Source organism: Zootoca vivipara, chromosome 7 (assembly GCF_965207765.1).
Source record: "Zootoca vivipara chromosome 7, rZooViv2.hap1.1, whole genome shotgun sequence".
Taxonomy (NCBI): domain Eukaryota; kingdom Metazoa; phylum Chordata; class Lepidosauria; order Squamata; family Lacertidae; genus Zootoca; species Zootoca vivipara.
In genome coordinates this window covers 19,838,257-19,852,024 of record NC_142590.1, presented here as the reverse complement: position 1 = coordinate 19,852,024, position 13,768 = coordinate 19,838,257, and the positions used below count along the sequence as shown (strand labels likewise).

Genomic DNA, 13,768 nt, shown 5'->3' with positions numbered 1-13,768 from the left:
ATATTGTTCTTGATCTTCCCGTTTCACCTTTTTTTTGTTGCTGCAAATTTGTTTGTTTACTATCAAGCGGCGTCTAGAATTTTATGGCACATAAATGAAATTTATTATGACACGGCGTTTTGACAAGCTGCGGTCTGTTTTCAGTAAAATAAAAAAATTCCTTCAGTAGCACCTTAAAGACCAACTAAGTTTTTATTTTGGTATGAGCTTTCGTGTGCATGCACACCAGTGGCAGTTGCGCGGAGCTCATCATTCCAGTCCAACCCCTTGCGGCGCAGGAAACTTTCCCACGGGGTGGAACTCGAATACACGACCCTGAGATTAAAAAAATAAAAAAGATCTCCTGCGCTCTGGGAAGGATCTTACGCATTTTCGGTTTCAATAAAAGCAAACAGTTACCGAAAGAGCCTGTCTGTAGATAAGAGAAGGCAAATCCCACGGGGGTGGGAAACGCGCGAGAGAGAGACGCGCTCCGTAAGCGGCGCTGCACCAGCGAAGACTAGCGCGCGCGGCGGATCCGCAGCTCCGAGGAAAGGGCGGCTGCGCTGGCCTCCCTGTGCGCGTGCTCCGCGCGCCTCCAACCCGAGCCCGGCAGGGGCGGCGCTTCAGCCGAGTCCGAGGCTTCCCTTCCTCGCTGGCGGCGGCCTGGAGCAAAGGGCGGGTGTGCCGGAATCTCCTCCTCGCTCAGGTTCGCAGGCTCCGGGGCTCGGATCCTCGACGGCAGCTTTCGATCATGGGGGATGCAGAGCCGGTGGAGATCGACGGCGGCATCATGGAAGGGGTGAGCTGGGAGTCGGAGAGGATTACGCGCGGGGCCGGATGCCTTTCTCGGGGTTCATAGTCGCCATGGTCCTGAATTAATGGGTGTGTGTTTTTTTTGGGGGGGGGACCGGACCGGACCTGTTTCCAGGTAGATCAGAGTTGCATTCCTGGATATTGGGGTGGGACGCCTCTCCCGTTCGATCCCCTGCCGTGGAGCCACATAACTCATTGCTTGGTTTCCCCAACGGGAATGCCAAACCCCCTGTGTTAACCTTTCTCCCACCCCCCAGGTTAGTTATAGTAGGCTGCAGCCCTGCTCGGTGGGGCTTGCTTCTGAGTACTGTAGTTGGAAGGGATCCCAAGAGTCATCTAGTCCACCCCCTGCAATGCAGGAATCTCGGCTAAAGCAGCCATGACAACCTCTGCTAAAAATATGTCCGGAGAAGGAGAGGCCATCACCTCCCATTCCACTGTAGAACGGCTGACTTCTTACTCTCAAGAGTTTTTCCTGGTGTTTAGTCTCCTTTCTTGTAACTTGAAGTCGCTGGTTCAAGTCCTACTCTCCAGAGCAGGAGAATACTGCCAAATTTTGCCCTTGCTCAGGGTGCGTATTACCAAAGTCCGCCCCTGGTTAGTAGCCCGCCTTCCTTGCAGGTGTGCTGGTGGAAGTCGCGTTTGTGACAAAAATCAGAAAGCACTTTAAAAGCAAGCTGCAGTCAAAGGAATATAGGTGGCTGCCTTATAAGAAGCCAGATCATTGGCCATGTAGTTCTGAACTGTTGGCACTGACTGGCAGCAGCTCTTCAGGGTTCCAGGCATGGATCTGTCCTACCCTGAGATCTCAGGAACTGAGCGTGCAGCTGTTTGCATACAAAGCAGGTCCTCTGCCACTGACTTACACGACAACTAAACTGCTAGCACACTTGCAAAGCTAAACAGTATGGTTTCAAATTGGATGGGGGACCACATGTTGAGATTCCTGGCTTGCAGGGGGTTGGACTAGATGACCCTGCGGAGCCCTTCTGACTCTACAATTCTGTGATTCTATGGCCCTTCCCCGAAGACCTCTGCCTACTCACCCGGGTACCCAGTGGGACTTGTAAACCAGTCCGCATGCATACAAATAGACGGGGTAACTGCAATAGCAGCACAGTACTTAATTTCTGGAAAAGAGGAGCAGTCTGCCTGGAAACAGTGACGAGGCTTTACCTGCACGACAGTCGCTTCTATCTGTAGCAAGTATTTGATCCTGTTTCCTTTCAGGGTGGCCAGATCCTGCGCGTCTCCACAGCTCTGAGCTGCCTCTGTGGTACGCCCTTACATGTGAAAAATATCCGAGCCGGCAGGAGTCAGCCTGGCCTTAGGTAAGTCCAGGGGAACAGTTGTGAAAGCGGTTTGCTTTAGGAGAGGCATTGGGGAGCCTCATTGCCCCCAACCTTGTGGGCCAGCTTTGATAGGATAGCCCACCTGTCAATCACCTGACCGCATGATGCTCTGCGTCTGGACATTATCACTTCAGACTTCAGGGTGACTGAATGCACATCCATTTTGCATAGCAAATCAAGTCAGTGTGGACAGTCATCAAGGACGACCCTGCTGAGAGCCTGAGGGTCCTGCTCCTGCCTCTATCTGCCTGACCCAGGGTGGGGCCTGACAGGCTTCATAAGGACTGGTGCTGCTGCCCAGCAGAGAGTACTGCTTTTTCTGTTAAACTGATTTCTAAAAGTTTTTATGTCCTTTTCAATCATTTTTAAAAGTGATTTTAAACTGTTTTTAATGTACATCCTATGCCGTTTTAAAATGTGTTGGGGGGGAGGGTTGTTGGGTTGTGGTTGTTTTTGCTTGATTGTGTCCTTTGTGCTTTTGTGTTCTGATTTTATCCTGTGAACCACCCTGAGGCCTATGGGTATAGGATGGTATATAAATAATAATGATAATAATCATCCTCATCATCGATAACACTTGGGGAGATGACCTGTGACTCTTCAGCTATTTGTTTATTTTACTTATTGCTGGACTACAACTCCCATCCTCCTTGACATTTAGCTGTGCTGATGGTTGATTGGAACCCACAGTTTGGAAGCCCACAGAGTCCCCAGTCCTATTCTAGGGCAAGATTCTCCCTGACATGCTAGTTTTCTATGTGTAGGACTCTTTCGTTGTTCTTGTTGGGTAGCAAGCCTCTGCTTGCAGCTGGAAATCCCTTAGCCCCTCCTACAGACTTAGCATCTCTTCTGTGTGCTAGCAGTGATTGAGGCCTCATGTGCTCTCTGCATTTAAAGCATTATCGTGATACAGACAGTCACAGCTTCCCCCAAAGAATTCTGGGAGCTGTTATAGGTAAGGAGAGTTATTAGGAGACCCCTCAAAGAGCTGCAATTCCCAGGGAGTTCTGCAACTGTGATAGCACTGGTTTCCTCTTTCCCTGGAAGATGATTGCTGCTATGACCACTAACTTTCTTGGCAAGGGACAATGGCTGCTCACCCTGAGCTTGCAAGCAAGTTACTGCTTGCACCTGAGGAGTCTGCACCGGGCATGCAAAAATCTAGTATTCTTTGCTACGTGAGCGCATACGCAGGCTTTGCTTCTGTTCTAACTCAGTCCTCTTGACTTGAAGGCCTCAGCACCTGTCAGGATTGGAAATGGTTCGCGACCTTTGCAACGGGCAGATGGAAGGTGGAGAAATTGGATCAACCGAAGTCACTTTCGTGCCAGGAAAGATCCAGGGTGGGACCCACGTCGCGGATACCAAAACAGCGGGGTATATCTCTGTGACTTCTTTGGGTGCTGATGTAGCAATTGTCATTCCATGTTCAAGAGAAATTGTACATAGCAGAATGAAAGAAAATGGATCCAGTATTGACAAGACACCCTACCGGCTTAAAATGCCAATCAGTCATGTTTCTTCTTGCTACCTTTCAGGTCGAATTTGCCTTTCCTTGTTGCTGTGTATAGACATTACCTGCTGCAGGTTCACACCCTCAGGTGGTGATGTCTTTGCAGGACGTAATTGTCCAGTTGGTTTCTCTGCCTCCTGGAAATCCAGAAGGAAAGGAAATGTACTCAAATGTACCATACCTGGAGGTTTCTGCAACATGCACCTTGATTTTTATACTTTGCCAAGTTACCTCCTTGCACAATCTTTATTAGTAAAGCAGGTGTGAAACTGGTGGCAAAAGAAATTCATGGAAAGGGATGCCATGTTTGAGTTAGATAGAAGCTGTCTTGGGGGAAACTGCATCAAAATGCAGTGTTTCACCAGAAACTTCAAGATAGCTCTGGATCTTGGGTAGCACAGATTCATGGATTTAAAAAACAACAATGGGAGTATCCTGGAGTCATAGTAAATAGTAACGTTTACAGTAATGTTTATAGCTTTTCTTTGCAAATTCTGAACACGGGCTGGCTTCTTGAAGCTTTGTTAAGTGGGTCGTTTAGCAAACAGATTTTCTGTGAGCTCTGTGGTGTGTGTGTTTTAAAGTATAACCCTTTTGTAAGGTTCATTTGTCATCTGTTGTACAGTCAAATACTGTACAACATTCCTTGTTTCCCTAGAGTGGACACAGACAGGGGGCTGTTACTCCAGCCAGTATAACTTCCTGTTACACCTGGTCTGGAGCATCCTCCCCCTACATGTGACCAGGTAGGTGGGCGTGACCCTTGCAGACCCCACAACAGGTCCAGTCACGCAGCCATCTTCCTCTTTTACTCTTTTGCCTTCTTGACACCATTCTCTTGGACTGCCCTGCTGGCTCTCAGCCAGCAACACATGGGATGAATCCCCATATGGCACGGGTGTCAAACACAAGGCCTGGGGGCCTAATCCGGCCCGCCAGACCTCGTCATGTGGCCCGCGTAGCCGCCGCTGACAGTAGCCGTTGACAGTAGTTCTGGAGCCTGCGATTGGCCGAGGGTCAAAACCGGGGGCGGGGCTGCAGGCGGAGGCCGGGGCGCTGGAGCCGCGCTGACGGCCTTGGCCAGGGAATTTCAATTTCGAATGAGGCTGAGGTGGCCAGACGGGGAAGTGAGATGCAGGAGGAGGAGGAGGAAGCCCGCCAAGGAGGTAGGAAAGCCCTACAGGCGCCGCCGGCAAAGTTGGTGCCGGGACGGAGCAGCGCTGGATTTTTTTTGGGCGGGCTTTGCTGTTGTCTCTGAGAGCGAGTGAGGCGGCACTGGGGAGCCGCCGCCTGCCGCTTCCCTTCCTCTCCTTGGCTGCCTCCGGGAGGAGGGCGAGCGAGCGGGCGAAAGGGACGCGGAGTGAGCCTGAGGGGGAAGTAGGCGAAGCGCAACAACCGCTCTCTTGATGGAGCCGGGTTTCTCTTCCCTCATTCCCCGTTTTCTCCTCATAGACACTCGGGAGGGTGCCTGGCTTTTGCTTTGCCCCCCACCCCCGAGCAGCCCTTTGGCTTCTCAGTTCCAGCGGAGCTGCTCCCCGGGGGGCGGCCGGGAGGGAGGCGGTGGCGACGGCACGGGTTCCTGCTCTTCCTGCTCTGCCGCCGCCTCCTCTCAGCCCCTCGTGATGTAGGGCTCCAGATGGAGTCACCTTGCGGTTTGAGTAGGTGGGAGGGGAATTTTTTTTGGGGGGGGGGGAGGTTTTCAAGCCTCCTCTGCCTGCAGTCCCGGTAGGGAGAGGCGGCGGCGAAGACGACAGCAGCGCGGGTGGGGGGAAGAGCAGCTCTGAGGAGAAGATGCACGTCCGCTGGGGCTGCCGCCGCCTTCCTCCTCGGGAAATCCGCTGCCCTCCCTCAGCGCGAGGGGAAGGGACTGTGGCGCTGAGGAGGGAGGATGCAAAAGCAAAGCAGGGAGTTGGCGCTGCACCGCATGTTCCTGCCCCTCTCCAAAGCATGGGGTGGGTTGCAGTGTGTGGCATCCTGCCTAGCGGGGTTTGGGTGTGCGCAGGGCGGGAGAGGGAAGCCCTCTTTCCATCTGCAGGTTTTTAATCCCAGCAGTGGCTTTCTCCTTCCTGCCGAAGGTTTAGTTGAGCCCCCCCCCCCGGAAGCCGTCGATCCCCACCTTTTGTTCAAATTTCCTTCGTTTACATCCCCTCCCACACACGCGCCACGGCGCAGGAATGTGATCCGCGTGGGGGCGGGAATGAGCTTACATTATTACAAAAAATAGTAATAATTGAATGCAGTGACAATAATTTATGATAATAAAGAGTGGACACATAGTCCTACAGACACAACCGGCCCTTTGAGGGTGACCAAACTGCTGATGCGGCCCCCGATGAATTTAAGTTTGACACCCCTGCCATATGGGATGAATCCACACCTTTTTTTGTAACACTAACTACAAGCCAAAGCCTGCTTTCAGGGATCATACTGTGAACTGAATGTAAGTAAACTTCTTGTTACTTTTAAGGAAAGACTGTTGTGTCTTTATTCTTTTGAGAGGGATGAAAGGGGACTTGCCAGGAATAAATCCAATCTGGGCATGTGAGAGTGGATTGCTTAGCTAAAGAGATTCAAACGAATCTGCAAACCAGCTTCCTGCTGTAGAAGGCAGGCATGTCCAAAGTGTGGCCCAGGGGCCAAATCCAGCCTGCCGATCTGTTTAATCCGGCCCCTGTGGCAGTTAATTTCCTGGGGTAAAATCCTAAAGGAAGGTCAACAACTTCGGTCCTAAAAAAAAAAGGTCAACAACTTTGGTCGGCCCTCACACATGTTCATTTCATTTGGCCCTCATTGAAAAAAGTTTGGACACCCCTGGTATAAGGGGAATGTGCTCTGCTACTTGACTCACTAGTGTGAGTGATGGAAGGATATTATTTAATCAATATATCCTCTCCTACTATCCCCAACATTCCCACAGATAGAAAATTGCATCTGGGAGTTTTGGAATCCCCATTGGCTCCAGTCCCTCCGTAATAAATAACACATTCTGTCTATGTCTCATTCCCATTGTAGGAGTGTCTGCCTGCTGATGCAAGTCGCAATGCCCTGTGTGCTCTTTGCAGCCTCTCCATCGGAACTTCGTTTGAAAGGGGGCACCAATGCAGAGATGGCTCCCCAAATCGACTATACGGTGATGGTAAGTTGGCCCTTCCATCTTTGCAGCCCAAGTCATCCTTTGCTTCATTAGACTTTGGCAACAACGTTGCACAAGAAAGCGACAAGCGAAATAGGTTGCCACAAAACGGTTAAGTGGACCTAAATTCCAGAAAGTGGAGATAAAGCCACAAAAAGTTACTAGTCCTCAGTTTTCCACGTCCACCTGCTTTGACGTTGTGGCATGCTGTTGGCAGGAAGGAGGAAAGAATACAGTGGTACCTCTACTTACGAATAACTCTACTTACGAATGTTTCTACTTACGAATGGAGCTCCGTCCGCCATCTTGGATGCGGTTTAGATAGGATTTTTTCTACTTACAAATTTTTAGATAGGGTTGCTTCTACTTACGAATTTTTTCTCCCAATGCATTCCTAAGGGATTCGACTTACAATTTTTTTCGACTTACAAATATGCATTCAGAACGCATTAAATTCGTAAGTAGAGGTACCACTGTAAATTCATTTTTGGTAGCTTCCCTGGCAAGACTACTTGAATGGTCTGATGCTGCAACTAAGATGGTATGGCTCTTAATAGTCCTTTGACAGGCAGATGTCAGATAGTCCCATATAAAGGCAGATTATTTCCTTTATATAGGCAGATTTATTTCCTTTAACTATAATAAATTGCTTCTTTGTCTGATCGCTTGGAAATAATTCTCACTTGTCACAGGTGACTATGTGAATGCTTGTCTACCAGCTTGTTCGCTTCCTGAAACCATTCATTCAGGTGCTATAAATTCTTATTTGTTGAAACAGATGAGACTGTATAAGTAACACAGTACGCCTGTCTTCAGAATTGTGGTTCCTTCAGGCATTTTCATTGCAGTTCATTTTCTTGAAAGGCATGCTCCAGAAGAATGCAACTGCAAACCATGGATTATTTAACTTAACTGGAGTTTGTTTTAAACCAAGATATATGTAATGACAAACCAGGATTTGTGGAAACGAAAAGTCAGCACTGCTCATTGACTCAGTTCAGACATAATGTCAAACCATAGTTTTTATTTATGATTTTTCTGTCATGTGCTAGTCTTTTTCTAGTGTGCAGAAGCTCACTTTGCCTGATTGCAGGAAATTGAATTGCAAAAACTTTATTTTGCCTACAAGCCACAATCAAACTTTGGTTTTGGATAATAGTTTGCGAATAAACGATGATTTGTGCAAATCATCGTTTTCTGCATTCAGACAAATTAGAAGCGGCTGCTTTTAATCTACCTCCCCATCACCGCTGCCATGTGCAAATGAAGGCGAAGAGGAATTGTGAGAGTCCAAGACTTGTTTTCCCCCTGTTTTTAATTCTGTGAACTGCCCTGAGATCTCATGATGATAATAATTTGTTATAAATAATAATAAGTAATAAAACATTAATAAGATTGAATTAAGCCACTCCCATACTAGCAGTTTTGTTTGTTTGACTTATTGCTTGTTACCCAAAGGTTTCCAAGTAAACGTTTAAGAACATAAACACCTCATGCCATTAAAAGAATTCATGCAAATTAACTAGTATTCATTTCTAGCTAGCTATCTTTCTATTGTTATATATGCAGAGCTTTTTTTCAGCCGGAACTTGCCGGAACTCAGTTCCGGCACCTGCTCAGTTGGGCGCCATTGCCATTCTAAGAGAACAAGGGATGTGAGTTTCAGCCCCTCTTTTTCCAGAAAAATATCACTGTATCTGTATATTATATATCCACAAAACAACCTCCCATAGCAATGACCGAAGTGTGTGCTTTGGCAGCCCATGAGTCAAAAACATCATTCTTTTGACACTCGTGACAGCGTGATAGGACGGAATATTTTGCTCACTAAACTGTGTATGTATCTGTGTTTTTCAGCAAATGTATTTACTCTCCAGGTCTTCAAACCAATGGTTGAGAAGTTCAATTTGACCCTGGACTGTGATATAAAAAGGAGGTAGGTCTCAGGCTCCTCCTTTTGTGACTGTGAGGAGGAGATTGGAAGCTTCTAAATAACTGCAGTTTGACATTGTGTTTGAACCCTGAACTGTGCGTAAATAAGCCAGCCATAAACTCTATAGTTTTGATTTGGCTTTTTTCTTCGTTGCCATGACAGGAACATAACCTGGCCCATAATTGCTGTTTCTTGACAGGGGCTACTACCCCAAGGGGGGTGGCGAAGTGGTCATCCGGATGTCGCCTGTTAAGCAGTTGAGCCCAATCGACTTAACCGACCGCGGCACCGTGACCAAGATACACGGAAGAGCCTTCGTAGCTGGAGCTCTGCCAGTCAAAGTGAGCCTGTTCTCATATTCTTACGGTGTGTCATTTTGGGGGGGGGCTCAATTTTTTGCACATTTCTTTCAGTGAGGGGGTCACAAAGTTTTTGGGTGTGAGGCATTCAATTCTGCTCTTTATTTTTTGTGATTGGACAACTCTCAGCTTGGTAAGTCCAGCTCATTAACTGCTTTTGGAAAAAAACAAGGCATTTTAATGTTACCTTCTGGAAAGGTCCTTTAATACTAAATAGTAATAAAAAATAAGATTGATATATAATCTAACTGCAAGTACAGTGGTGCCTTGGAAGTCAAACGGAATCCGTTCCGGAAGACCATTAGACTTCCAAAACGTTCGGAAACCAAGGCGCGGCTTCCGATTGGCTGCAGGAGCTTCCTGCAGCCACTCGGAAAGCACGTCGGACGTTCAGATTCCAAAGAACATTTGCAAACTGGAATACCTACTTCCGGGTTTGCTGAGTCCGGGAGCCAAAATGTTTGACTCGCAAAGTGTTCGGGATCCAAGGTACGACTGTACTTGGCAATTACTTTTAATGATTTCTGTGCAATTCGACACACATTTGACTTGCCAAGCAGAACCAAATTGTATTAATTTAACCAAAATATCCTGTCAAATTATTACAACTTTGTAGCACCCCTCACTTGGGGGATCTGTCAGTTGAAAAATTCAGCGCACCTTCATGGGAAAAAATGCATGTGTTCTGCTGCACATGGTGAATAAAAAAATGTGTGGCTACTTTCTTTCCACCATGTCGGTGAATTTGTAATGTTTATGCTTGCAGGTGCGCACACATATTTTGTTATAGAGCCATAAGGAGAAGGACCATAGTTTTTTTCGGGGGGGGGGGTGTCTCAGGAGCTATCACTGGCACCTTCTGTTTAAAGAAGGTATGGGGACAAAATAAAAAAATTCCTTCAGTAGCACCTTAAAGACCAACTAAGTTTTTATTTTGGTATGAGCTTTCGTGTGCATGCACACTTCTTCAGATACACTGAAACAGAAGAGTCCAACTAAGACCAACTAAGTTTTTATTTTGGTATGAGCTTTCGAGCTTTAAGTTTTTATTTTGGTATGAGGACTCTTCTGTTTCAAGTGTATCTGAAGAAGTGTGCATGTACACGAAAGCTCATACCAAAATAAAAACTTAGTAGGTCTTTAAGGTGCTACCGAAGGAATTTTTTTATTCTGCTTCGACTCAGACCAACACGGCTACCTACCTCTAACTAGAAGGAATGGGGAGCATGTGATAAGCAAGACCCCTGCCAGAGACCCTGCGGGAGCTGATGCTGGTGAATCAGTCTGACCTGGGATAATGTAGCTTCCAGGGTCTTGTTTTTGTGACATCAGAATAGCACCTCTTTCTAATTATGTAGAGGAGCCTAATCCAGGTATAGCCAGCCAATGGGGTGCCCTGCAGGCATTATAGAACTCTTAACTCCCACCAGCCCCAATGGTCGGGGATGATGGAAGTTGCAGGCCAACAAATTTTGGGAAGTCACTACATTTGTATAGATGCTGTCTAATAGGCAAGCGTTTACCAAGCAGTAACATGCTTGGCATGTAAGAGACACTTTAGCAAGCCAGGTGTCTGTGCGCCATCCTGCCGAGGAGTAAGGAGAATTTTATCACCCGTTTTGTATGAAAGAAGCCTTTTTCTACGTAGGGACTTCAGCCTGTGGTGGAAAGCTCTTCTATCGAGGTTTCAGTCGTAATCGTTTTACTTGCTTGAACTTGTCACGTTAGTTAGCAAAAGATATGGCATCGGCGGCAGTGAGGTGCATCAGAAAGGAAATGCGAGACCTTTACGTCAACATCCAGGCCGTTCGAGAACCGGATAATGAGGCCTTTGGAACCGGAAGTGGAATAATGTGAGTGGGCTCAAGTTGCAGGTCTCCGCATGCTTGCGATCCAAAAATTCACTTATCCGCACTTTAAAGCTTTCCAAAGGGTGTTTTCTGTGCCTAACTGTTCCAACATGTCACCCTGCCCCCTTCTGTTTAGAATTGTTGCAGAGACTTCCACAGGCTGCTTGCTGGCAGGATCATCGCTTGGTAAAAGAGGTGAGGATTTGGGCAAACAGGATTTTTTAATTTTAATTTTTTTAAAAAAATCTTCCAATGCTGGTGTCTTATTTTATATTATCCATGTTCTGGGTAATTATGATTTAATAATTACAGTCACTAAAAGGCCACATTCTTGAGCTGTGGTAGCTAACCTTTTTATGTGCATAGGCACAAAACACTTGCCACGCAGGCAGCACACAGGTGTGTTAGGTTCTACCTGCGCTTCTTCTTTACGCAGGTAAAAATGCTGACAAAGTTGGAATCGAAGCCGCCGAGATGTTGCTTGGAAATCTTCGACATGGTGGAGCAGTGGACGATTATCTGCAAGACCAAGTAAGCGTTTCGTGTAGAGCAGGGGCGGCAAACCTTTGCCCTCCTGGCAGGGTTGGCCTCAGCTAGTATGACCAATGGCCAGGGCTGAGGGGAGTTGTGGTCCAGCAACATCCGCAAGGCTCCCTATCCTTGACACAGAGGTTCCCTCATATAAGCAAACAAGAGTTTGACAAGGGCAGCTGGAGGCACCTCCCCAAATGAAAAGGGCAGAATATCAGGCTTGTAGGTGGTCTTGAAAGAGCTGCACTCTGGCGCCTACCTGGGAGTAAGTCCCCTTGTGACACAGGTGGTGCTGTGGTCCAAACCACTGAGCCTCTTGGTCTTGCCGATCGGAAGGTTGGCAGTTCAAATCCCCGTGATGGAGTGAGCTCTCGTTGCTCTGTCCCAGCTCCTGCCAGCCTAGCAGTTCAAAAGAACGCCAGTGCCAGTAGAAAAATAGGTACTGCTGCTGTGGGAAGGTAAATGGCGTTTCCGTGCGCTCTGGCTTCTATCATAGTGTTCCGTTGCACCAGAAGTGGTTTAGTCATTCTGGCCACATGACTCTGAAAGCTGTCTGTGGACAAATGCCGGCTCCCTCGGCCTGAAAGTGAGATGAGCACCACAACCCCATAGCCGCCTTTGACTGGACTTAACTGTCCAGGGGTCCTTTACCTTTTTTTATTTAAAAAAGTCCCCTTGAACTCAGCAGGGCTGACTTCTGCAAAGACATGAATAGGATTTTATTGTGAATTATGTGGGCAAGGAGTGTTACTTTAACTGGCTTTCTTTAGTTGCCACAGGAGTAAAGTTAGATCACTCATAAGGATTGTTTTTTTCTTCCTGTCTCTTCTCAAGCTAATCATTTTCATGGCTTTAGCAAATGGCCTCTCCAGAGTGAAAACTGGACCAATTACACTCCATACAAAAACTGCTATACATTTTGCAGAACAGCTGACAAAGGTGAGTAAAATGTGGTTTTCTTTTTTTAAGGTTGGAAGTTTTAAACTGAACATTGTTTACTATCAATTTTGTATTATTATTATTATTATTATTATTATTATTATTATTATTATTATTATTATTATAGTATTTTATTTTCAGAGCCTGATTTTTAATAAGCAAGCTCTTGCACGTCATGCAAACAATATACAGGTGGCTACACTTGTGCATTTTAAAGAATATGTTAATAAACCCACTTTATGACACCTTAAATTATTTTCATTGCAGGCTAAATTTACTGTGGCAAAATCAGAAGATGACGCTTCCCCCAAGGATGCCTACATTATCGAATGCCAAGGAGTTGGACTGCTAAACACGAATTTGTAGCTACTGCTGTTTGTTGGAATTGTTTAATTATTATTCTTTTGGCTTTGTTTTTGTTTTGTGTTTAAAGATATTGCTGACATCTTCAAGGGAGAAAAGTGTGATTAGTGTTGGGTTTGAATTAATTCTAATAAAGGACAGCCATTTGGGGCTCTGTAGATAATAAAGAGCCTATATGGCTGCTATTAAACACAGCAGGTGAGCAGTATAGATCACAGCAGAGCGGGGAAGCGATAGCTTCAGCTTTTTAAAACGGACTTTTGTGATTCAGTCGTTCTTGTCCCCTGTTGGGAGTTGATCATACGGAATCCTTCACGGGCATCACAACAAAAATGTCGTCAAAAAGTCATTTTCAGCAGTTACTGTTCGCATCTCTTTTTTTATTTCTGTAACCCTTTCCTGCCTATGACTACATATAAAAATAAAGCAGTCTCAACAGATGAAGGTATTTGTTACTTATTACCAGTAAAAGGGTAGAAGTTTGCAAATAATACAGCAGGTCATTTTCTGGCGGTGGCACCATATGACCTGGTTTGCATCATGTCACACTAAGCCACACAATGGCTGCTAGCATAAGTGCGCAGGTTCCAGGAAAAGAGAACGCAGCTGTGTCCCTTCTCCCTGGTCCTTTTACTGCTGCAAGCTTGGACTGAGTGCAGTGGCTCCCAAACTTGAAAATTGCTGAGGGTCTCGGTATACCGCTTAATGATATTTCTGCCTGTTGTAGCAATTTCAGTGCAATGTGCTGGATGCCGTATGCTTTATAATTGTGTTTTTATTGCTCCTTTTCTTTCTTACATTGTGTTTCTTGTAGCCCAATTTGCATTCCGCAGAATTCAAGCTGTAACGCAGCACAGTGCAAGAAAGAGAAGAAGCGATGAGAACGCCATTAAAAATCAGTGCGAATATTTAAGGCAGACGTGCCACAAACCCTTCACACATGGCGCTCTCTCACTCCCGTGCAATTTCTGGCGATTTCTCTTCCACCCCAAGTATTGAA

General features: G+C 46.5%; 1 protein-coding gene across 1 annotated transcript; it reads left to right on the top strand.

Moving 5' to 3' along the window:
* The first annotated feature begins 627 nt into the window (after positions 1-627).
* RTCA (RNA 3'-terminal phosphate cyclase) lies at positions 628-13,208 on the top strand. The gene is made up of 11 exons (XM_060276696.2): positions 628-781; positions 2,026-2,126; positions 3,381-3,524; positions 6,673-6,796; positions 8,671-8,729; positions 8,926-9,067; positions 10,814-10,938; positions 11,072-11,130; positions 11,372-11,466; positions 12,301-12,405; positions 12,673-13,208. The coding sequence occupies exons 1-11, from the start codon at positions 734-736 to the stop codon at positions 12,769-12,771; spliced, it is 1,101 nt and encodes a 366-aa protein (XP_060132679.1). The 5' UTR covers positions 628-733; the 3' UTR covers positions 12,772-13,208.
* The last annotated feature ends 560 nt before the right edge of the window (positions 13,209-13,768 follow it).

Coding starts and splice junctions, on each gene's coding strand:
- RTCA (XM_060276696.2), top strand. CDS start 734: ATGGGGGATGCAGAGCCGGTGGAGATCGACGGCGGCATCATGGAAGGG. Junction 3,525..6,672: donor GCGGATACCAAAACAGCGGG/GTATATCTCTGT, acceptor TTCCCATTGTAG/GAGTGTCTGCCTGCTGATGC. Junction 11,467..12,300: donor ACGATTATCTGCAAGACCAA/GTAAGCGTTTCG, acceptor TCTCTTCTCAAG/CTAATCATTTTCATGGCTTT.